Below are 23291 nucleotides of genomic sequence, written 5' to 3'. Positions count from 1 at the left end.
TACCAGGTGTAGCACATCTGACGCGTAAAACGGTTTTGTCCTCATTGGACTTTTAGATATTGTCAAAGAAACTTCTGACCAGTAATAATGTTTGAATTTTAACCATATCTTAATTGATGGATGGATTAATATCTTTAATTTGGAGATTATGCTGATGCAACTAAAGATTTTATTTAACCTATTTCATCAGAAATGCGTATGGAGGGCTTCATACATGCATCCTGGACTAGTTTTATTTCTCATACTGACAGCATTAGATGATTGTTTGTGCTTGTTTCAAACTATCAGCATGAGATTTCCTTGGGTTTTGTCACAGGATGACAAGCAGACAGTTGCTTTTTCCTTTTGTTTACTGCGCTTCTGTCTATTTTGGTGCGCTCTGCACCGTATCATTGTTCCCAACATTTAAATACCACCAGACATCTCAAACAGTGAGTATTTATTAGTTGATGAAACAGACGTAAATTGTCTAGTTCTAAATAATATGATTTAAAGTTGGTCTGTTGCGACTCTGACAGAGGAAGGTCAAACCAACGCGGAGACCAGGCCCATCTGCATATGCTTCCTCCCTTCCCACGCTGCTGCTAATTAAACATTAACTGATAGAAAAAGCCCTCTCCACACACAATTATGCACCATATCAAGTCTAATTTCACCAATCATGGCCATCTTTACTTACAGAGAGCAAATTGGGTATTAATCATTTTCTAGTGGAGATTTTCCTGCCCCTAATTGTTGGAGACGATTCAGTCATTATCGGGAGGCCGGCTACTCTTATCAGTCATCTCACGAGGGTAAATTTATCTGGAGATTGAGCAAGGAGAAATTCAGCTTAACATCGTAATGAATTTTTAAAAAGCGATGACTCATGGCGCAGTTTGACAGCACGTTTCAAATATTTATGCGAGAACAGAAAGAAGAGAGGATGAGAATCTCAAAATATTTATTGCAAAGTATTTGTAGAAAAGAAAAAAAAAATCAGTTATTTGACAATGTTTGAAACAAACCGTAAGCTACACATCAGTCAGTGCAACTAATTTCAGGTTTGAGATGTTAGAGAGGAAAAGATTTAGTTTAATTCATTACTAGTAGCATAGCTCATAAGAGTAACTCTATTTACTTTATTAGAAAACACACAAAAATATCACAATTAAATTCTTCTCGGACAGTAAAGGTGTCGCCTCATCCACATAATCAAAGGCAAAAAGACAAAAGAAAAAACCCCGACATGTCAGGAAGTAAAGGAAGCTTAAGCGGCAAAACATCAAGGCTTAAAAGTCAAGAAGGAGAGCTAATTCCTGTTTTTGTTTGTCGGCTTCCTGTCATGATCTAGCTGGTAAAGGTGATTTCCCCCCCCATTTATTACCTTCTGTTTGATCCTTCTGGACAAAATGCAGTGCTTTCAGTGCTGGAATATACTTCAACTTAAACATCTATATGGCACCAAGTTTGCTGTAAATATTTGTGCAATTTAATCTCATTTGATTTTGCATTATAAAATCCGTCATCATAAACCTTGGCAATACTGGAATACTCACAATATCTCCACCAGAAACAATATATATATATATTTATATACATTTAAATATAACTCTTTGCAAAGCGCCCGTGTTAAACCTTAACTTTCATCACTTTACACTGCGCCTATCATAGGGTCCTTCCGCCTTGGCTCAGGCTGTCTTTCATCCTCATGACGGTAGCCATCAGGACTGGCATAGCGTTGCTTTGCTGTAGGGTACCTGTCTGGGCTGGTGTAGCGGCCGGGGCTGGCCTGCCGGTAGCCGTCTCCTCTCCCTACCACGGGCTCATAGTACTGCCGCCCCCTGCGACCAGCCGTCGGAGACGGAGGGACATCCTGTCTCAGAGCTGCACGGTGTTGCTGGGCGGACGGGTAGTAGCGTTGATTAGCAGGCGCCTGCTGGGACTGGTTGGACGACTGAGGGAGTGGCAAACGGCCGGAGTTGCTGGGACCTGGAGAGTCCTGGTAGTGACCGGGGTAAGGGACTGGCTCCCTGTGAGCCCTGGAGTGTGTGGGATAGTCATATGGATCCCTCCTGTAAGATAAAGAAAAAAAAATGCATACGAGATGAAATAGTCCTGTCACAACAAAATTTAAGACCTGTAATTATCGTATTTAAGGCCAACTTACATTTTGTTTTATAAATTTAAGTCATTTTAGAGACTTTTTAGGATTTGTGAACACCTTGTAATTGTTTTTTAAAATGTATTCTAATTCTTTAAGTACCCTCTGTACAGATAGCTTATTGTATTGTGATGACTATTCTTGATACTGGTTTGAACTGGTTTGGAGTGAAGGACGGCTCTCTGTTGGTCGGCCTCCTGCTGTTACTCAGTTTATGTGGTGAGGCCTTGGCAGGATCGAGTTGTCAGGGGGACGTGGATGGAGAGATGCCAAGAGATAACGGCAAATTCCTTGGTAAGCATATATGAGGTTGTGTGTGTGTGGAGGAATGTGTGTGTCCCAGGGGTGTGCAGTAACAAGGCAGCCAGCTGGAAGTCTCCGGTTCCCTCCCACTAGCTATGGGTGATTAGGGGCTAAACCCCTGGGTAAGGCGACACGGGGGGCTTCCGAGCAATGGTGGGAGAGAGAGAGAGGCAAAGCAAAAAGGCTGGCTCAAATGTTTTCCATCTTATGCTACATTTCCAGGGCCTGAGTGATAAACAAGTCTTCTTATAAAGCGAAGCGTAAAGTTTTTAACTATCAGTTTCCAAAGCAGAGAGATGCAAGAGCCTGATGCAGAGTTGCAGAAGCTTGAAAGGCTGTTTGGAGACTTGCTATTCTGATGCTGGCAGAAGTTTGGTGTTTGCTGGCTGAAATAAGCAAAGTATTTTATAAAGGAAGCATCTGAATTAGTTACACTGAGTGTTTTTGGACATATTTTGGTCAAAAACAAAACTTTTCTCAATCTCTCTCGTTCGTGGAAAAGTTTGTACAATTTAAATGCTCATATAAGTTGTTGTTTTCTTGATGCAGTTTCCAAAGCATCTGGGTTCACAGTGGTTAGGGACACCGGCTGCACACTGATAACTAAAATACCTGAATAATAATACTATCATTTCAATAGTTTAAAAACCAAATATACCTCAATATGCATTAGTATGCATAGTGGGAACTATTTTAGCCCAGAAACATGAGGAAACATCAATGGTTTGGAGATTATAGCCAATTGGTGTCAAGGAAAATAAATTTGATGCTTTGCAAATGACATCCAATAGCATGTCAAGTAGCTCTACACCTGTGTATTTCAGCTATATTTCCCAAGCTGAATTTTCTTTCTAATATTTAAGATACGAGCTACAAAAAAAAAGGAAAATAGGCGAGTTTCTGTGAATAATTTAGGTACATGCCATAGAAAAACCGACGAATAGAAAAAGGTTCACTGTAGTTTCAATCAGCTCTTGATAAAGCGCATTAAACTAAGTTTCTGTTTTTAACTTTCTATTTTAAGAAAGGTGTTACACAGTGTTAGGTAATCACAACATTGTGATACTGCTGAATATAGCAGTGGTGACATCAGATACAACTAGAGCTAGGTTCAATAATAACCTAGTTGATTATGTTTGAAAACCATAAAAACGGTTCAATTTGTTACTTTCAGTGTTGGTTTAATGAAAGCATTAATATAGCTTTTCTAAGTTTTAAAATTTGACAGTGTTTGATTGTGTATCGTTTTTTAACACAGTTGTATAACTGAATGTAAGTGGTATAGTGATGTAGCAGATTTGGTAGTGGGTAAATTGTTTTAAAGATAAGCAACAAAGAGAATCATAGAACAGATTTCGCCGTCTACTTCCCCCCTAACAATGGCTCCTACTGTAGTTATTATACAGAAGCTTTGAGCTTAGCTTCTGCCTTGTTCTGTAATTGTATCCCTGCATCTGCTGCGTCCGGTCCCTCAAGTCGAGCTCGGCACCTGTTGACCAGCCAATTAGAATGAGTCACTCACCACAGTTTAGGCTGCACACATCTTGCTTGGGAGCGTGCGTCTGCACTCGTGCCTGACAAGACTTTCCCCTGAGGATATTCATAGACTGAGGTGATGTGGACTTCAGCATGTGTGTTTGCAGAGACCTGACCACCCATAGAGAGGGGCTGGACAGGACTCACAGGTGGTCCCAGCAACTACCAGCCCTGCCTTGTCCGTCAGCATAAACAGAAGCACGGACACGAGGAATAAAACTGGGGGAGGATGGAAGAATGACAGAAAGCTAAAGACTTTAATATGAAATGAAGATGTGACAGAACAGAAACAGATGTGCAGTCTAGTCTGCGTGGAAATAAATTGCTCCTTAGATAGTGGTGTGAAATGAAGCAGCAGTGGAAAGAGCAGGAGAGAAAGAAGCGAAGGTCATGCTCCTCCATTAATCCAGATTAAACGCTTAAGGCCACCAGGAGAGGCACTGAGAGGGAATAAAAGAAGGATGGAGATACACCCGGATAAAGGAGGGGCAACACCTGGGTCCTCAACTCGTCTCAGGGCCACCCAAAAACCCACAATCCTTCTTCTCTCTTCAATTCCTTCAACATTTTTCTCTCTCCTTTATGCTCCATTTGTCTCTCCATTATCTCTCACTTTAATGCTTCTCTCCTTTTTGCATCTCATTTAATCTTTTCTCATCTTCAGTGATAATCGGGGCAAAGCAGTCACATATATCTTCTTCTACACCACCACTATCTGCTGCACTAGAGACAATGGTTTTTCCCAACATCTCCAAATGATGCTAATAGAGAAATGGATTCTTCCAGACCTCTGACCTGCCGGGCTCCAAGTTGTCGTCCTATACACATCAGTCGGTACTGATGCAAGGCAATTAATCACCTATCATTGGGTCACCCTTGGAAAATATTTTCTCTGACTACATACTGTAAATTAAATAAAGTTCTTCAACAAAGTATTAGTTTAGGGTGCACATACGTTTACAACCAGGTTTTTGCAGAGTTGTGTGTACTTTTTAGTTTAATAGTAAAATGTTAAAGATGGAGAAAAGTTCTACATTATTAGTGAAAGATACAAAAATGCGATAAGAAGTGAATAAGTGAATTGTAACTTAAATGGAAACGATCATGTCGTGGCTTTAGTCATTTTATTATAAGATATGTTCAGAACTACGTCTGTCGCAAACTTGCATTAATATGCCATTTTCAATAGATTACCTGAAAATGGTCTCAAAACAACAAAATTATCATTTATTGCAGTCATTTCTGGGACAATACATCATCAAGTTGTTGTTTTTTACTGTGACTGTGCAGAACAGCTGTATTTATCCTGAGATTAGATCACTCACAGATGGACTAGATTTACTAATGAGGGTGTTTGAGGGCTAAATGCAAATACATGCCAGACTTTTCAGATGCAGTACAAAAACTTTAATAATTTCCACTTTACAATAAAGAGTTTCTTTGTGTTTATGAAGAATTTCAATGTTGCATGCTGAAGCTGTTCCAGAGGTAGGAATACTTCACAAAGCACCGAGTCCATGCATTCATCCAGTGATGAATTTGTGGCAGAACAGGGAGACGGTTGGTTTGAGATGCGGGCAGGGAAGGGAGCTGATGGTTATGTTTAGCAGGGGACAGGCAGAGAGACGGATGAGACTCCCCTGTCTGTCCCTCTGAGGTCTATATGGAGCAGCAGAGTAAGGTGTGATGTGAACCACGGGGACCAACTAGAGTGGAAAGCTGTAATGACACGCAGTCTAATACATCTGACTCGCACTCTGAGAACATCATCACCATACACCGCACCCCCCACTGTCCTCAGAGAGCCGCTGATAGACTCAATATTACATCCAGAGCTGTGCATGCGGGTACATGTTGGGAGATATACGATTACACACAAGCAGCAGTGAAAGCAGAGTGTGTGTTGCAGTTTGGGGCCTGCTTCCGCCCTGTGACAGTGAGGAATCTGTACGTATGGCGGTTATCCCGCACCTGCCCCAGGAAACGGAAGGAGGAAATTAGTAATCCCACACCCACAACAGCCCCCCACTCCTCATTAGCCCCACACTCCCACAAATACCCCCACAACAGCTGGAAAACAACCATGTGTCTGTCAGACACACACTCTCTGGATGAATGTGACATTTAACATGAAACAGCATTACTCTGTTTGACATGCTCCATTTATCCATAAATATAAGTATACTTTCAGATTGCATCACAGTACAATTAAGAGATCTGCAGAATCCAAAGAAGGCTGCACACAAGGGACAGGGGTGAGAAACCAATATTGAATGTTCGTGATCTTTGGGCTCCCAGGCGGTCCCGAATTGAAAAGCAAACATGATTGTGTAGAGGAAATCAATGCACGGGCTCAGGAACACCCCCGTGAACAACTGGTGTGGAAGTTGGAGCATAAATTCAGTCTATCGACGACTGTGCCTGAGATAAAAGCTGCATACTTGGTAAATATTAATCAGAAAGACAAATAAAAGTCAAACTATTTGCTGCACACTTTCATGTCAGTGTTCTGTTTTAAAAACTAATTGACAGACATTATGAGAGAGTAAAAACCAAGTGAAAAATGTCAACTTACACAATTAGAGGCTGAAAAAACTGACTAAATATAATAACGTAGAGAAAATGCAGAAAATAAACACAAAATTAGCCATAAATAGCATGAAAAAAATGACAATATACATGTGCTAAAGTAAATGCAGTTTTATATTCCTGGCTACTGGCTAGAGTTGCTAAATGATAAACATGCAGCACTAATTAAAATAAAAGCATGAAATATAATTAAATAATCAAAATACTAAAGTTCTGAGTCTGCAATTAAAACAGCTGCCTCCAGGTGTTCAGGAAAGGTTAGAAGAAAAGATGATCTCACTTCCTGAGGGTTTGGACAGCTTGTAGGATTAAAGGTAAGTCCATAAATAAGTAAGACTGAGATCATTATCAGTGTTAGAAATACACTGAGAGCTTAAAATCAATTTTAAATAGCAAAGAAGAAAAAAGTAACGCTTCTGAGAAACGTTATTCTTATAGATTAAATCCTTTAAATGAGACGCCAGAGGAAGCGCAGAACGTTTCTACCAGCTGTTTGGATCAAGATTTAGTGTTTATTTCATATTATTTCTGCTTAAGCGCCAGTAACAATCTTAGTAAATGAGTGCTTTAGTAGTATAGATACATAATATAGAGAAGACTACAATTAATACTTGTAAACAAACCTTTTTCTTGCTGGCATTTTAATAAAACAGGCAACAGCAGTTTAATCTGCTGATTCTGCTGCACTATTATTTTTACATTAGCTTATTTTACATTATTTTAAAAGCCGACTGACACTTTTTGGTGCCTCCATATTCTAGAGCACAACACACAGAAATGACGCCAATGCCAATTAAATAGCATTTAATCATCGAATTCATTATAGTTCTGATTATAAAACATATGGATGCACATGTGAGCACATCTGCCAATTATATGCTCACCTTACGCCCACCGCATGCAAAATATATCAACTGCTCAGCAAAAAAAGTACCAGCTGCTGCACCTCGCTGCCACACACTCCCACGCATATTCATTCATATGCATTTCACATTTCAGCTGAAGCTTTTTCAGGGTAAACGGTGCCACAGTTTGCAGAGGCACAAACAGTTTTTCCCTGCGGTGGCATGACTTTACGGATAAATTGTGGCAAACCTTTCCTCTAATCTGAGGAGACTGGTCCTCAATCTTTGTGGAAATGTTTAGGGATAGTTGACAATACTCATTAGTGCTTGATGCATTTACTAGTCTCCCTAAAATCAGCACTGTGCAGGCTGAGTGCTGCAGAGGAAACCATTAGCCACCGTGGCCTCGGCCATCAAGACAGCTCTGCTAATCAAACCAGCCTATGTCAACAACGGTGCTGGAAATTGGCTCTCACCTTGGTGTGCGTTCTTCATCTAAATGGGCCCGTGTTTACACTGAGCGCTATTACATAGTAAGCAGCGACGGGGAGTGTGTACAGTATCAGTGGCAGGTAACAGCAGGGGCTCTGGTTTAGAAAATGAGAAGGTGAGAAGAGACGGGAGCCACCAGTAATAACAGGCTCTATGACGATGTTTCCACACAGATTTAATAGGTAATAGGTAATGCATTTATTGCTTTCAATTAATAAAAATGCAGAATGACAGCCACTAAAAAGGCATAAGCAGTTAAATGAGATGTACCGTCTGGAGCTAGCAATGAGGAGCTTCGTTCTCATGTAATAAAGACGAGTCGAGGGAAACCAGTTGAGTAAGAGCTGATGACGGAAACAGATGGGAAGTCATTTTAACAGCAGTGCTATGGAAGAGTTTTCATTCCTCTTGAACTTTTCTACATTTTCTCACAATCCAACCACAAACCTCAGAGGATTTCATAGGGTTTTTATTAAATAGACCAACACAAAGTCTCCCAAACCTGATGGATCAGGTGAAAGAATCATGCAAGGCGACACAGGCAAAATGCTACTGTACAAACTAACTAGTGTTTTAAGATATAATTATAACAAATACAGCTCTTAGTTGTTTTCTCCATGCAAAAAAAAAAACAAGACAAGCTGTCCGCTGCCTTTTTGATGAACTTTAAAACCTATAAACAGAAATAAAATGAGATTTCCTATTGTAGATGTTTAATAAAAGTGTAGAGTTGTTGGGAAACACTATCAGCTCTTAGTCTAAAAATTCCCTTTGGACTGTAAAATTTTTTGACCCCTTCTCCATCACAGAAAGTCCCAATAAAACACATGGAGGCTTGTGGTTTCAACACAGAAAAAAATAGAAAATATTAAAGTTTAATGATGCCTTTGCAAGGTACTGTTATGCCAAAGATGTTTTACGTTGATTATGCATTAAATCTCTCCACAGCAGTTCCATCAGTAAAAGAAGATTTACCTTTTGGAAAGTGGAACAAAAAGCAGAGCTCTCATGCTGTGTTGAGGGGAAAACAGTCAAGTCAGAGCTGATTATGAAAACAGATGGGGAAATATTTTGGACGAGATGTTTTGTACTCGTCATTGCACATATTGAGCTCAGTTTGTCCAGGGCTGCTGCTTTCCATTTCCTCCTAGACGAGGAAGACAACATTTGAATTCGTCTTTATTTGTGGACTGAATGCGATGCCGATTCTTACACAACAGTTTTTGTATTTCTAACTGAGCTCAGAGGGAGCGCCCGGGCCTCAAAGTGTTTCTCTTTTGTTTTATTTATGATGCGCCAATTTCATTTTCCCATACGCAGACCCTAGGAGACAGACGGAGAGACGGGTGGTGAAGAAGAAACTAAGGGAAACATAAACAGAAGTGACAGAGAAATGCAGACAGAAGGATTGATGGAATCAGTAGAAAGCAGAGAAAGCCCAGTTAATGTAAACAGGTAGAGCCACTGGTGCCTCAGCTGTGCATATGACAGAGCTGCTTTAAGACCTTTCATTTCCTTCTGCTGACTCTATTACATTCTTCTGTGTCTGAGCACAAAGTGTGTTAGCTTCTCAAACATTGCTGCGTCTGCCCACAGTTTCATAAAAAGCCACCAAAACCAGTGAAGGGTCAGGACACTCGTAGGAAATCATAAAACCTCAGGAACTCCTCGGCTGCTCGTTTATTTTTATTATTTAGACTTTTAAACCACTTAAACCGCATTCTGAGTCCAAACAATTCTTTCAATATAATTCAATCTGAGCTCCTGAGGAATTAAATGACTTGCAGAAATAACAACTTTAACCGAGTTGGGTGAGTTTAGAGTGAGTCATTGGACAGCTGGACAGCAGCAGGGCGGGGAAAACAGTGAAGCTGTGAGAAGCAGGACTTTAATAAAGACGGGATGAGAACAGCAACAATATGATTTCTCTGCTGACCCTGAGAAAATCTTATGAATTCACCAGGAGCTCCAAACAATATTACAGAAGGAAAAATGATAACAGATTTCTGTAATAAATACGACTGAACACCTGAACTACACAGTGATGCACTTTGACTTTGAAAGTTAGACTGAAGGAGACATAGTAGAAGCTTTTATCTCTTAATATTGAAACTGATAGTGCGTAGTGAAGTGAAAGTCTGTCTGGTAAAGAATAATTTGTTTTAGTTACCCCACACATCCATCTAAATGTTGCAACTGAAATTTATACTCTGTTTTCCAATCTTGTTCAGTTGGCGTGAACATGTGTGAGTTTTAGAGTGCATTCACACCAGTCTTGTTTAGTTCGCTTTACTCAAACCATTTGTCTAGGAAGTCTGGTACGATTGAGGAAGCATGAATGTGTAGTCAAACTCTGATGGGGTCCAAAAAAGCAAACTCTGGTCTGCCTAGATCTCGGTTCTGTTGAAGTGAACTCTGGTTTGTTTCGAATTCGTATATGAATGTAAGTGGACTGGAGACAGCTCCAGAAGCAGGAAGTGAATTACAGCACAGGGCATTCTGGGTAAATGCAAACTAAACAAATTCTTATCTAGCACTAGAGGAAGAAATGGCTGGTGTTCTTTTCCTAAACACATAAGAGAAATCTTAAAACCGCTAAAATGTGATGATCGATAAAATCTCCTTTGTTTACCTTTAAGGAAGGAGGTGCAGTGAAACCACAGGTGAGGAGGTTTGGTTTGTTTGAGTCAGTGCAATGTGAAAGAGAACAGCAACAACTGTAAATGTAACAAATGTCGCAAAGTTGGTCCCCAATCGAACAGAGTGTACTGAACTGTCAGTGTGGTGAAGCATTGGTTGCTTGAACTGCTAGCTTTAATCTCAACCCAGAATGTCCATTTTCTCTTTTTCTGACCACTTTCTGTAAACTCTAGAAATGGTTGTCCTTGATATTTCCAGCAAATTAGCAGTTCCAAATATTTTAGTTATCTTTTATTTCATATGTTTAGGAGTGTCTAACATGGATGTAACTCATTAAAGCCTCAGCAGAAAGGTTGATGTGCTCGGTACGTGCTGGAGAAAGCCAAGTACCCGTAAGCTTGGGAAGAATGAGTTTGAGGTATTCAGGAAGGTCAGACAAGAGCCCTTAAGGGACACTTGTACACATACTACAGTCTACTCAGCATGCTGTGGACAATCAAGAAGTTGCCCCTGGTTTTTATAAGGTGGGGCAGAGGATTCCAGTCTCTCCACAAACAATCATGAGAGCCTCCTCAGAATGATCGACTGTAATCACACATGAACAGAGAGGTGCTAGCTAGAGGTCTTCTGAAATTAAACACCTCTAACCTACGTGATGTACAATTTGTATTTCAGTACTGAGATCGGTTTTGGTACACATCCCATGTTTCAGGTCAGTTGAGCATTAATCTGCCAATAATCAGCCATGACCAGCAACTTGGTGCCAGCCTGCCTTCCCAATCCAATCACCTTAGGGGAATAGGTCAGGGGTTGTTCTGATTGGATAACCCGGGGTTGGGTCACCGCGCCCATGACCTGCCTCTTTGAATTGGTAATGACGGTAATATTCTCCATATGGCCTTGTGTGTCTGCATGCGTCCCTAAGCGTAGAGCCTATCCGGAGGCAGAGCTACACCCCCGCGTTAATGGCCGATGGAGAGTGAGGTAAGAGCCAAAGTAGTACTCTCACCCTCCCTGGGGCAAACCTCTCCATGTTACCACTTCCAGCTTTTCTTTCCAAATCCTCTTTTCCAAGCCTTGAGCTTCACTTACTGGCTGCTGTGCCGTGCAGTAGCCCCAAGGAGCCAGTTTCAGGCTGATGTCTGAGGTTTCTTTCCATCACACTTCCCTACTCTGGAATAAACTACTTCAAGTTTCTTAATTTGAGACGTAGGGACAGCCAGAGAGAAGCTGATTTATTGCATCTACACTTTGGGCCGCCACAGTGTGATGAGAAATATTTTCCAGAGGAATAAAGCAGATAACGGGGCATGCTGTAGCCTGCAGTCTGTTTTCTGTTTGTGGGAAAATTAATTTACTGAAGGTCTAATCCTTTTCTTATATTTCTACAATGTAGCATAGCAGAGCAATACTCACAGGAGTCTATTGCTTTGCAAGACAATTACAAAATGTAGGGGTGAAAAACTATATTTCTTTAGGTAAACCCAGAAATTTGCCACTTTGTGTCACTTTAAAGCCTTTCTCTGAAGTAACTTGGCAGCATATCAGTCATTTGAACATCAGTGCACTCCATTAAGTGATAGCAATAACAAATACCATATTACTTATGAATCAAAAGATAACAAAACTGGGGTTTTATATCTGAAGGAGAAAGTTGGATCATCCCAGTAGCTGACATTTATTCAAGCAACGTTTGTCCCACTTTCTCACCTTTAGCTGAGACAACTTTAAGCAGTGAGATCAACATCTGGATTTTGACTTAGCCTTTTTAGTATGTTGGCTCCTCAAACATCTTTGGATCATCATCATGTTTCTATGTTGTGGGTCCAGTTATGCTTCAGCTTTAATATTTTTTAGTTGTTCATATTTTCTCCAAGTTAAAACTTGTGGTTTTATCTATAATGGAGAGCTGACCAAGTATGAGGTCTTTGCTCTGAATGCTTTATGGTTTTTGGTTTATGTCAAACATATCTATCCAAGGAATATTATTTGAGAAGTCTGTGTCTCTCTTCTCTCTGGAAAACCTGAGTCTGGCCTTTTTGTTTTCCTTAAAAAGCAAGGTTCTACTTATGAAAGTTAAACTTGTCCAGTCCCTTTTTGATTGTTTGTCTTCATTTAGTATATTGTGGTCTGCTCTCGGGGCAAATTTGCATGGACAGTAGTTGTGCTCCACTTGTAGACCATTTTGGAGGCTATGTTACCACCATTGGAGCATTGAAGTGATGTTCTGGTGTGTGATTTTAGGATTTGGTAGTGGGAATAAATGTGAAAGTGCCCAAATGTATTCCTCACCTGAAATGGCATCTTTCTAGAACTGTATGTATGAATAAATAAATAAAATAAAAAAACAAACAAAACAAAAAGCAAGTGATCATGGGAGTGTCCAACCATATTTGGTTTAAATATGTGTAAATACTGTGATGCCACATATACTTTCCAAAAATAACTTCCTTTGTTTCAATACACAAATAGCTGGAGCTTTATTCAAAACCATCAATTTATTTATTTATTTTGGTCATTTTTGACCTGTCCATGGCACAAGTCAAAAAATACTAAAACAACAACAACAAATATCAAGACAAAAGCAAGAAATAAAGTAGACAAAACTCTTACAGAAATAGATATTTAAATTTCTGTTAATGGCAAGAACACAAAGTTGTTGCAAAGTATTTACAAATTTAAACTAATCAGGGTCGTGATATTAATTAAAGAAAAATATGATCTAAAAACATATTTTTTAAAGAAAATTTTTAAGAATTTTGCAAACATCTGTGAGCAGCCATCTTTCTGACTTGTACCTCCTTCCTCCTCTCCACCTCTGCCTGTTTGCTCCCATCTGTGAGACGTTTTGCTTCATCTCTTCTTATATCCAAGCACGCACACACACACACATTTATGCAAACTCTCACCTCCTTCGCTCCCAACCCTCCAGCTGCAGCCCCAGCCGGCTCCACACAAAGGCAGGCCAAATGTATGCTAATGAGAGCCAGGCCAATGGTGGAGCCGCACTCATTTTGAGAGGAAATGGCTTTCAATAATGGCGGCCCCCGGGGGGATTTCGCACAAAGTTCAGCCCCACTTTGAAAAATGCATTCAATTCTCTGCTGTGTCTGCTCTCTTTTTCTCCAGTGTTTTTTCTCCTTTTACTTTGAAAAAAAGAAAACATTCTCAGAATAGATTGGTATCCAACCCTCTATCAGCTTGTGTTTACGCTCATGAGAGTTGGAAGTATTAATTCATCTCTGTAGAGAACATTAGAAACGAGGAGAAGTGCTGAAGGACGTTAATTGTTTAGTTCAGGCTAGAGATTCTTCAAAAGACAAGAACCTGATTATCTGTAAATCTAACCATGTAAGCAGACAATATTATAGCTGCCATTATTAATAATATTCTAGAAATGACGCTCTGGATTTACAATGTAATGTTTCTCTTACTAATGGAGCTAGTGATTACTTTTTAATGATGTGGAAATAATTTCGGAAACAATAGAGAAATAAATGCCAAGCAGGATTTTGCAGTGATCACAAAGAAGAGCTACAAATTGCCTGAGAAACTGTTTAAAAATACAATAATTGAAAATATGACCAATAATTTCACAGAAATCTGGAATAACGATTGTAATTAGAGTCTTGGTTTGTTTTGAGGTGTTGAAGTTTATCCAAATCTGCACATTTAGGACTAAACTGTTCCCTCTGCTGCTTCTCTTTTCTACACTGTCTGTTTCCCCCCTACCCAGGGCTGATGTCTGTGGTCCCTGGTGCCTGTCACATCAGGGGGGGCAATAACCCGTGAAATAACTGTTCTCTTTTCCCCTCTCTCTCCTTCTCTCCATCCTGGTGTCCCTTCTTTCCCCCCTCCTCAGCCTCCTGCTCTCACTCAGCGCACATCGTGCTGCTCCACTTCGCAGGCGAGCCGTGACGGCGCGTGTACACACACTTACGTGAATGTTTGTTGTCGACTTTGGACAGATGCATGTTTGCCATATAATTTTGACAAGATGGCAGGTAAAAAACAAACAGGGACTGGTACGGTCCTATTAAAGGGCGAGAGATCCCCCTGCCTGCACCCTGCTCTCGGGAGAGCTGATCAGTCCTATTCCTGGGATGAGTACACACTCCCAAGGCAAACACTCCAGATTTAATTATAAGCTCCAAAGAGGATTAGTCTACACTACTTGTGTGTGTCTGGGTGTGTGTGAGTGCGTAGGGAGAGACAAAGGCAGGAAGTGGCGTGACGTTTCCCAACATGCAGGAATAAAAAGAATAAATACAGTGATCTCACCTGGGTTTTGGATTGTAATCCAGTTCCAACTCTTCATACAGGTGCCTTGGTCGGGATTCAACCCCTCTGGGTGCCATCTAAGAGCAAACACAGGATATGTTAGATTCCTTGTTTAAATACTGAACAATCAAAGAAGCCCTGAACCCATAACTGCCTCTCTGGAAGTCATTAGGTAGAGAGTAAATAATAAAAGAAAAAAAAAACATATTAATGGATTCAAGCAGCTCATGTCCTTAGGCTGCATGTTTAACCTCAGTAATGTTTCAGTAGTCCAGTGAATTCATTCATAGAAAGTATTTAGAGCATGTCTGCATACATCGCCTGCAGACATCCATGCAGGATTTGTGGGAATAAAAAGAATTGAGAATCAAAATCCCTGAAATGCAACATTAGACATCATTGAGATGTCACACGGCTAACTCATGGGAAGAACATGATTTTCCCTTCGTCAGCCACCTGGCTCATAATTATTGATACCTCAAGCAGATTTAGATTTAAAGTGACCTTTTTGAACATGCTTCTGATTGGCAGCACCAATTCACAACAAATGTCCATCCAAGGCACACAAACACCCCAGTTTAAGTAGAGGAACATTGTCGATTAAAAGTAAAAATATTTTAAATCTATTTCTGTTGGGGGGTATGAATAATTTAGAGTGTAAATGTATTTATCTGGCCTCAACCACGGGAGACCCCTCCTTTCTTTAAGCGCTCCCTACAGATGGTTCCACACCATAGCGGCACATCTGGTGTTTGATCAGCCTCAAAGGGCAGATGTCACAGCAGCGCTCATTGACCTCCACTTTGTATCCATCACCGTCTGAATCAAATTCAGCTCACTAATGGTGCCTAAAGCATGAGTGGACGTTGGGGTCTGGCTCGAGCTCTCTAAACTCAATCACACAGACAGAAACCATTGTGCCCTTCTTAGGAACAATCTGTGTCAGCCCAAACTGCTCTCACCGACCCCAATAAGAACCAAACCTCACTCAATTGTATTCACATGTTTAAATTACATGTTATTGGTAAAATATATGATTTCTACCAAGATATTCTTAATGCTGAACCACTGAAACGGGACATGTTTATCTCAGAATTAGTTCAGAATATAAAGGCCTTTTGAATTCATGCTAAAAACACAAAAGTCATAAAAATATAGCAGCGTTGGATTGTAATTTCCATCCAACAAGCACAAGATTAAATTATGCTTGGGGAAAGCTAAAAATACCCTTTCTTAAATGAAGCAAAGACTTTAAAAGTCGCCAGCATTGACAACTAATGCGGAATAATTTAGCACAGATTTTACGAGTGCATATGCTGAAGCTTCCATATTTGTGTGAACCAAAAGTTAATCCCAGCGCCATTGGAAATATACTAACAAAAGGAAACATGTCTTTGCATCATTTGCACTCCAATTGCAGATTATATCAGTGTGTACAATATTGCAGCTACAAAGGACTGCTAGAGGCTGGTGTCTGATAGGATATATGTTTATTTAAGTTTGTTTAATCTTGCAAAATCTCCAGTTCCTCATCATAATTGCATATGTAAAAAAAAACAATCTTAATATCGATATATTGTCAATCTCTAAATCTCAGTGTTTAATATCACACACAGAATAATAAATCCATGAAGGACCAGCGGCTAGCAGTATTTTCCTCATGCGCTCGGTTTAAACCCATTCTGCATGTCAATGCAGCAGTGCCACATTACCAGATATCATTAGCATGTCTGTGTAATGTAGGCAGCTCTAATGTCTCTGAATGGCAGCCAGGAAGTAAGAGCACATCAGAGCTGCTGCTCTGTTTACTGGAGAGGCTCTCTGTGTGCGGGGTTGTGTGTGTGTGGTGTGTTTACGCCATTATTAGGGTAGTGTGTGCATGTCTGTGTGCAGCTTTAGCATCATGTTAGGAGGTGAGCACTCCCTCTTTGGATATGAGTCTGTGTGAGAGCGACATGGGGGCCATTATGGAAAGAGATGCATAAAAGAGGCATTACTCCCTACAAGAAGCAGGGACTCAGGTGGAAGACCTTTTATGTGTTTCTTTATGTATTGCAGGAAGCAGAGCAATAAATCTTCTACGCATCACGCGGCTGAGTGAGAGGTAATACCAGGAGAGTGATGAGGACAGGAGGAAATGTTGCTTTAGATGGAATGATTGAAATTCTTTGTCCATTGATTGTATTAACATATTAGCCTGCAGCCATAGGTCCAAGCACACACAAATTATGGATGTCTGTCATATAGACGGCCATTTCCCCTAAATTAGTCAGCTTCAATGGCAAATCATGTGCCTTGAAAATGCTTCTGTGGTTTGCCAAAACACACACACTGAAAACGAGCCTCATTTTTGCTGTGGCAATGTGAAATTCATCCCAGTTGGATTGAAAATGCAGCTGAAGAGAGATGTGAGTAGATCAGGGGTATCTGAAGTGCAGACCAGGGGCCATTTGTGGCCCTTGTACTGATTTTGAGTGGCCCCCAAATGTAATTCAAGAGTGATACAAATTTTGCTCATCCAGCAAAGGTGAATGATACAGATGGAGATGTTTTAGAATTTGTAATCAGGATAAAATTATTACTGACAATCATTTTACAGTGGATAAAGTACAAAAGTATTTAACTTTTGATAACCAAGCTTTCATAATAGAATCCTGTCTATCCAGAGATTTTCCAGAGACAGTATGAGATTAATTTGTTGGGCTTCTTTTATGTTTCCATTTTGTTTAGTTCAAATTATTATTTGTTGTTTTTGTCTGCAGTATTGTGGCCAATGGCAATTGTTTTAAAATGTGCTGAAGAAATTAATTTGACTTATTTATTAAACTTGGCTAAATATAGCAAACGTTTTGAAAGAAACATACCCAAATCCTGTACTTATAACTAAGAGTAAATTTGCTCAAAAGACGTTGAAAACAAGATGCCTTACTTAATACAGAAAAGCAAGCAAAATTAATAATTAAAAAGAAAAAATGTTTGACATCACAAAAAAGAGTTGCTGTGATTTTAGATTGTTTTATTTTCTTGACCCATGTGACAAACTTTGAACACCCCTGGAGTAGATAACAGCAGCAGGACGAACTCAGCTGTTTCTCAAGTAGAAAGTGATTCCACGTCCTCATCCTGAACCTGATGACATCATCTGTTGGTTTTCTAGTTTTGGACTTAATGTCTTCTGCAGATGCTGCTTAGCAGAGTGAGAGCACACAAATGATGGAGAATTTCCTATTTCTCCTGAGTGTCACGTGGTAAAACACTTCCACTTCACATCTGTCTGCATGGATTTCTCACAATCAGCAGGTTTTAATCGCTTCTTATCATGGAACAGAAACTGAACTCAAAGTCGAGAGCAAGTCTTCTCTCTTCTCAAGTGCATGATTGTGTCGAGTCACTCGATGCGCTGCGATTCACCAGCTGCCAGCTCTGCTGACAGAATGCTTGGCATGTGTGCGAGTGTGAATGAGCAGAATGTCACTTTCCCATTTTTTCAAATTAGAAAAAGCTTGGCCTTGACAGGGCCAGATGACACGTGCTGAAGCTCCCAGCTTCGGCGCCACAGCTGTCGCATTCATCACGAAGTATTGCCAGGGAAATGAATTTCTTAGAGCCCTTCTAGCGGTGTAGATTTGCGATGCTCGTCTATACAATAAGCTGCGAAAGAGTCCAAATGCTTTGATGCTAAGGCATTTAGCGCCATCAATTCTGTTCAAATGGTATAATTAGCCTTCTGTAACGCCATCCATCCATACATCTTGGATGCTAATTAAGCGTTTGGAGCCTCCGCCTGGCACCCCCCACGCCCACCTCCTATTGGCAACCTCCGCACACCCACCACGCATTCGACTGGCACCATGAGGCGCAAGCCATGCGATATCAATTCACCCCCCCCTCCCTAAAGATTGCTGGGAAGAGATTGTGCAGACTCGTCCCCATCATGAGAGGAGATGGAACGAAACAGGAAGAACAGAAGTGAGCTGGCACAGACGGAAAAACTGACAGGAGTTGTAAATATTTGGCATTCTCACAGGGGGGAAAACAACATGAGAAGTAGTGAGCCGCAGTTATGCTAAGTGCCACTGCCACTGTTTGAAATGTGGAGGCACTTTGTTGCATACCTGCAGCATTTTTAACTGAATCTAGACCTTAAAATGTCAGACAAATTCAACACTGTTCCATCTTCGTATGTAGATTTTGTAAGTGTATTCTTCATTTATCCAGGTAAAAGAATATGTGAGGCTGAGACTCTTTTTACAGAAGGCAGCAACTAACGATATTCAGCGTCAACAACATTGAAATTAACCACGTCAACTTTCCTGTCGTTACATTAAAATCAACTAAAACATCCTCAGAGTAACAAAGATGGCTGTACCTCCGAGAGCTGAGATAAAACTGTAAATATTAGCTTTGCAGTGGAGCTAACATTGTTTCTGTTCATGTGTGTGCATAGGAAGGTATAATAGGTGTTTGAACTAGTTTTAAGCATTTTCAGTTGGATTATTATCCAAAATATGGTTGAATCAACACAGAAATGATTCCCCTAACAAAGAAATCACAGCTATCTCAGTCATTACTGCCAAATGTGAGGAGGCAGTTTAACAAACGTGTATAAAATAGGATATTTCATGTTCCTGTGAGGTAGCTTGTTGCCATGGGAACCGACTAATAATCAAGTTTTAATAAGAAAGGTCAAAGAGTCGCTCTCAGTTTAGTCAAGTCTAGGTTGTTGGCGTACCAGATTATGTAGAATTAAGAGCCTGTGAGTGTGTATCTCAAACAGGAGGCTTACTTGCCCTCCAGTGTACACTAAACACCCACACCTGGACCCGGCTCACTCCAAGCTCGTTAGCAGCAGATGGTAAACATACACACAGAATGGGGAATGAGGATTACACACACACTCTGAGCAGTCTATTTTGGTAATAGGCCAATCTACTGGTAATTGTCCTCATTGTTAGTGTTTGTTTAGGTCTAAACTCCTGACCTCAGGAAAGATTTTCACATTTTATAGCGGTCGCGTAAACGATTTGGCTGGATGTATGTCCATGTGTGTATCTGTGGTTTATTCTCTACATGCAAGTATTGAAATCGAGAAATGTAAACTCACAACGGCTCCATAAACTCTCCTCTCTGTCTGAAGCTGTTTAAATAAAAGTCCAAATAAATTCAATATGTTTAGAAAAGTCGTTGGAGGAAAAAGAGTGGGGTTTTTTTTATATCCCATTGTTTGAGAGTGGACAACGTAAACAGGGAAAACCGTCGCTGTGCAGCCAAAGAGAACATTTGATTTGTTCAAGCAGCCGTTCAAAATAACATCCTTTAACTGAGCTATTTATCTCCCCATTCAGCTGATAAAACAGCTGTGCTCTCTTGGGGTTGCTCTGATTGTTAGCAGCTTATGATACAACCTTAGTCACTGCCTACCCAAGGCTCATGAATCTACATGTGTGTGACCATGGCAGTGACCATGCGGCGCTGTTTATTTGCTGAGTTTGTCTCCCTGTTCCTGTCTTTCTCTGTGGGTCTGTTTGCCTCCCCCACTGTTTGCTGTAATAACATCCCAAAACGTCTGCCAGAGTTCTTGTTGTTCAAGCCCCAGTAGGTGTGTCATGTTATGTGCATGCAAGACACTCAAATGGTTTCAGTTTATTCTTAACAAATGTGTGATTTAATAGTTGATGGTAGAAAAATGCTTCTTGTTTCTGCCATCAGGAGGCTAAATACGCTTTTTTCTCCTCTTTTTATACATAGGACCAGAAGATTTGCAGGTCATCACCACCAGTAGCAGTGAATCCACCACCTTGAGCTACCAGAATATGTTTAGCTTGACCCGTTTGACCCAGAGATACTTTGATGGAAGTCCAACTTAAGTAGCTCTGAGCTACAGCAGGTCAGCTCAATTTTAACTCTCTTGCCTTGCAAAAGTATTAGTAGCTGCTCAAAGTTTTCCACTTTGTTCCTTTTTACAACCACTCAACCTCAGTCTCTTTTATTGGGATTTTGTGTAGCAGACCAACGTAAAGTAGAGGATAATTGTTGAGCAGTCCTTTGGGTTTGTCTCTACCAGCTTTCCAAATGAAAAGTGTTTGACAATTCGTCTTTGCAAAACAGCTCAGTCAGATCGGATGGAAAATTCTTCTGTGAAAATTACTTGCAACAAATTCTCATTTAACAAATTCTCATCTGGACACTTGCTGTATTTTCTTTGACATTTTATTGTGCAATTTGACATTTCGAAAAATAAATTTGCTTAATGGAAACACAGCAATTTTGAAAAAAAAAATCATTTTTGATAAGTTTTGACTATAGGATGAGGTGCTTTTTCTATTGACTGCATCAAAATTGGTTTATTTCAAAAATAATAAACCAATTTTTATTTTCAAAAAATTGTTTTTTGACCTAATGTTACTACTGGCGCAAACCATGACGAAGAAGATTCACTGCAGTTGCTAAATGGCATTTTTTCAACGTTAGCGGAATATCGCTAAAGTTCTTTGTAACGCATTTGTAATGGGAGCGCAGCTAATGACAGCCATTTCTAGCACAACGCTTAGTGGAAAGTGAACCTCTGCCCTGGTTTCAAATTGTTGCAGCCTCTCACTGGTTTTATTCCCAGTATTTAGCTCCACTGACTGTGACGAGGCCTGTAGATGAAAAACACCCTTGCAACAAGTAAACAAATAAAATCTTAATAAAAGACTTTAAAGTTTATTATTTTAACATAAAAATGGGTAAAAGTTCAAGGTGGTTGAATACAAGCCACCGTATCCCATTTGGTTTGGTTGCCACTTTGAGTTTTCTCACATTATAGGCTACAGAGTGGAAATCTCTACCTCAAGGACAATTCACTTCAAGTCCTTCTGGCATCTTAACTTGGAACAATGGATCTTCCTTTTGCAGGATGCGCCACGTGCAGATGTTTGCCAGCCCTGTAGCCTTTTGGCCCAGGAGGTTTCTTTGCCTCAAAGCTCACTGCTGGCAGCACTTTTCTTTATGAAGCACAGCCAGATGAGAAAATCCCAGATTTGTCTAACAATTGCTTTCCTCTGTGTGATAAAGAGGCATGCTTATTGTTCCAGTCACTCTATTTAAAAGCCAGTTTGAGGAAAAAACAAAGGCAACATTTGCCTTTTCTGCTTAAAAAAATGGTCAAGCTAGTATTTATAGAAGTGCAAAGAGATGATCAATGAGCAGGGCTTCTGGTTCTTTATATTTGATGTAAAAACTGAGGCATACCAAGCAGATGTGGTTAAGATGCTCATGAATCCATTTGTAGCAAAGCAAAATCTTAGCAGAGAACAAGCACGAGTAAGGAGGTGAATGGGGAGATTTCTATCAACTTGCAGAAAGATCACACTCTGCAGTTTGCCCGTAGGCCAGAGACAAGCTGTGGGAATAAAGACAGACACCAAATAAGTCCCTGAAGGCCTCTGTTGGCCCAGATGGAGAACAGTGGAAGGAGGGGAGGGAATCAGCTGGGTGCTGCACAGCATCAGAATGAAGAGACTTAAAACAAGGGAGGAGAATACAAAGCCTCTGGGCTGAGCTGGAGAGGCAAGGACAGAGAGGAGGAGTCCGTGGTTAGAATCCCTCATTGTGACTTTGCTAAAAGTGGAGAGGAAGAAAAGTGAGGCCCGTGTGTGGGAAAACTCTTTGTAGCGGTTGGTAGAGATGTAAAACTGGGATGTTCTTGCTGGTTTTTAACTAACAGGAGGGAGTGCAAGAAGTCATATTTTGACCTGCTTTTGACTAAAAACCTAATATGTAATGTATAATTGAAGAAAGTGTGTCCAAACTCTTGGGACCAAGCTTGTTCCTGGTGCAAGTGAACTCTACCAGGGTTGCACCGAGTCTCTGAGCCCATTTGTGGTGCTCAGGCATGGAAGGGTATGAAATTATAAAATATAATGGTTTCATGGCATTAGGATTACAGCGCTAATGTGTTACTTGCATTTTCTTTTGAATATTTTGATGTGAATGCATAAGTGATTTGCTACTCGTATTAGCTGAATTGTGAGCTGATCTTCACCTTTTGACCTCTTGGTACCAGAAACTCTGCTGTTCTCAAAAAACAATCAGCATAGGTGAGTTAATTTAACTAAAATGTCATATTAGCCCATCACTGTAATCTCTACATATAATCCCTCAACTTTGTCTTTAGAAGCCGTGTTTAGATCACATGTGCAATGCTGGAATGTCATCCCCTCCAGCATTAATGCTTGATTGTTGGTACACAATTATTCATTTCAAGACAGCAAAAAATTCACCTTGAATTTAGCTTCTCTAAGTGCTGCTGTTCGTAAGCACATCTTTTGCGTAGAGCAACGTTCCTCCTCCCAAGTTGTCATCTTACGGTTGCCGTAGTATTCCCACATTGTCATGATACTGCAGCAACACGAGTGACGCTTAAACCGCAGGAACAATACAACATATAATTTTAGTTTTGAAACGGACTTTTTTATATC

General features: G+C 40.3%; 1 protein-coding gene across 2 annotated transcripts in view; it reads right to left on the bottom strand.

The window, feature by feature from the left end:
* Positions 1-926: 926 nt before the first annotated feature.
* pard3ba (par-3 family cell polarity regulator beta a) overlaps positions 927-23291 on the bottom strand; it is a 133467-nt gene continuing 111102 nt past the window's right edge. For both annotated transcript variants that reach the window (XM_028007345.1, XM_028007346.1), the window contains exons 23-24: positions 14830-14906; positions 927-2054 (exon numbers count right to left, since the gene is read on the bottom strand). In XM_028007345.1, the coding sequence (XP_027863146.1) occupies positions 1634-2054; positions 14830-14906 (498 nt within the window). In that variant the 3' untranslated portion in view covers positions 927-1633. The remainder of the gene's footprint in view (positions 2055-14829; positions 14907-23291) is intronic.

Source organism: Xiphophorus couchianus, chromosome 22, assembly GCF_001444195.1.
Source record: "Xiphophorus couchianus chromosome 22, X_couchianus-1.0, whole genome shotgun sequence".
Classification (NCBI taxonomy): Eukaryota; Metazoa; Chordata; class Actinopteri; order Cyprinodontiformes; family Poeciliidae; genus Xiphophorus; species Xiphophorus couchianus.
Note: the sequence above shows the minus strand (reverse complement) of the source record. Positions and strands in the feature narration are given on the sequence as shown.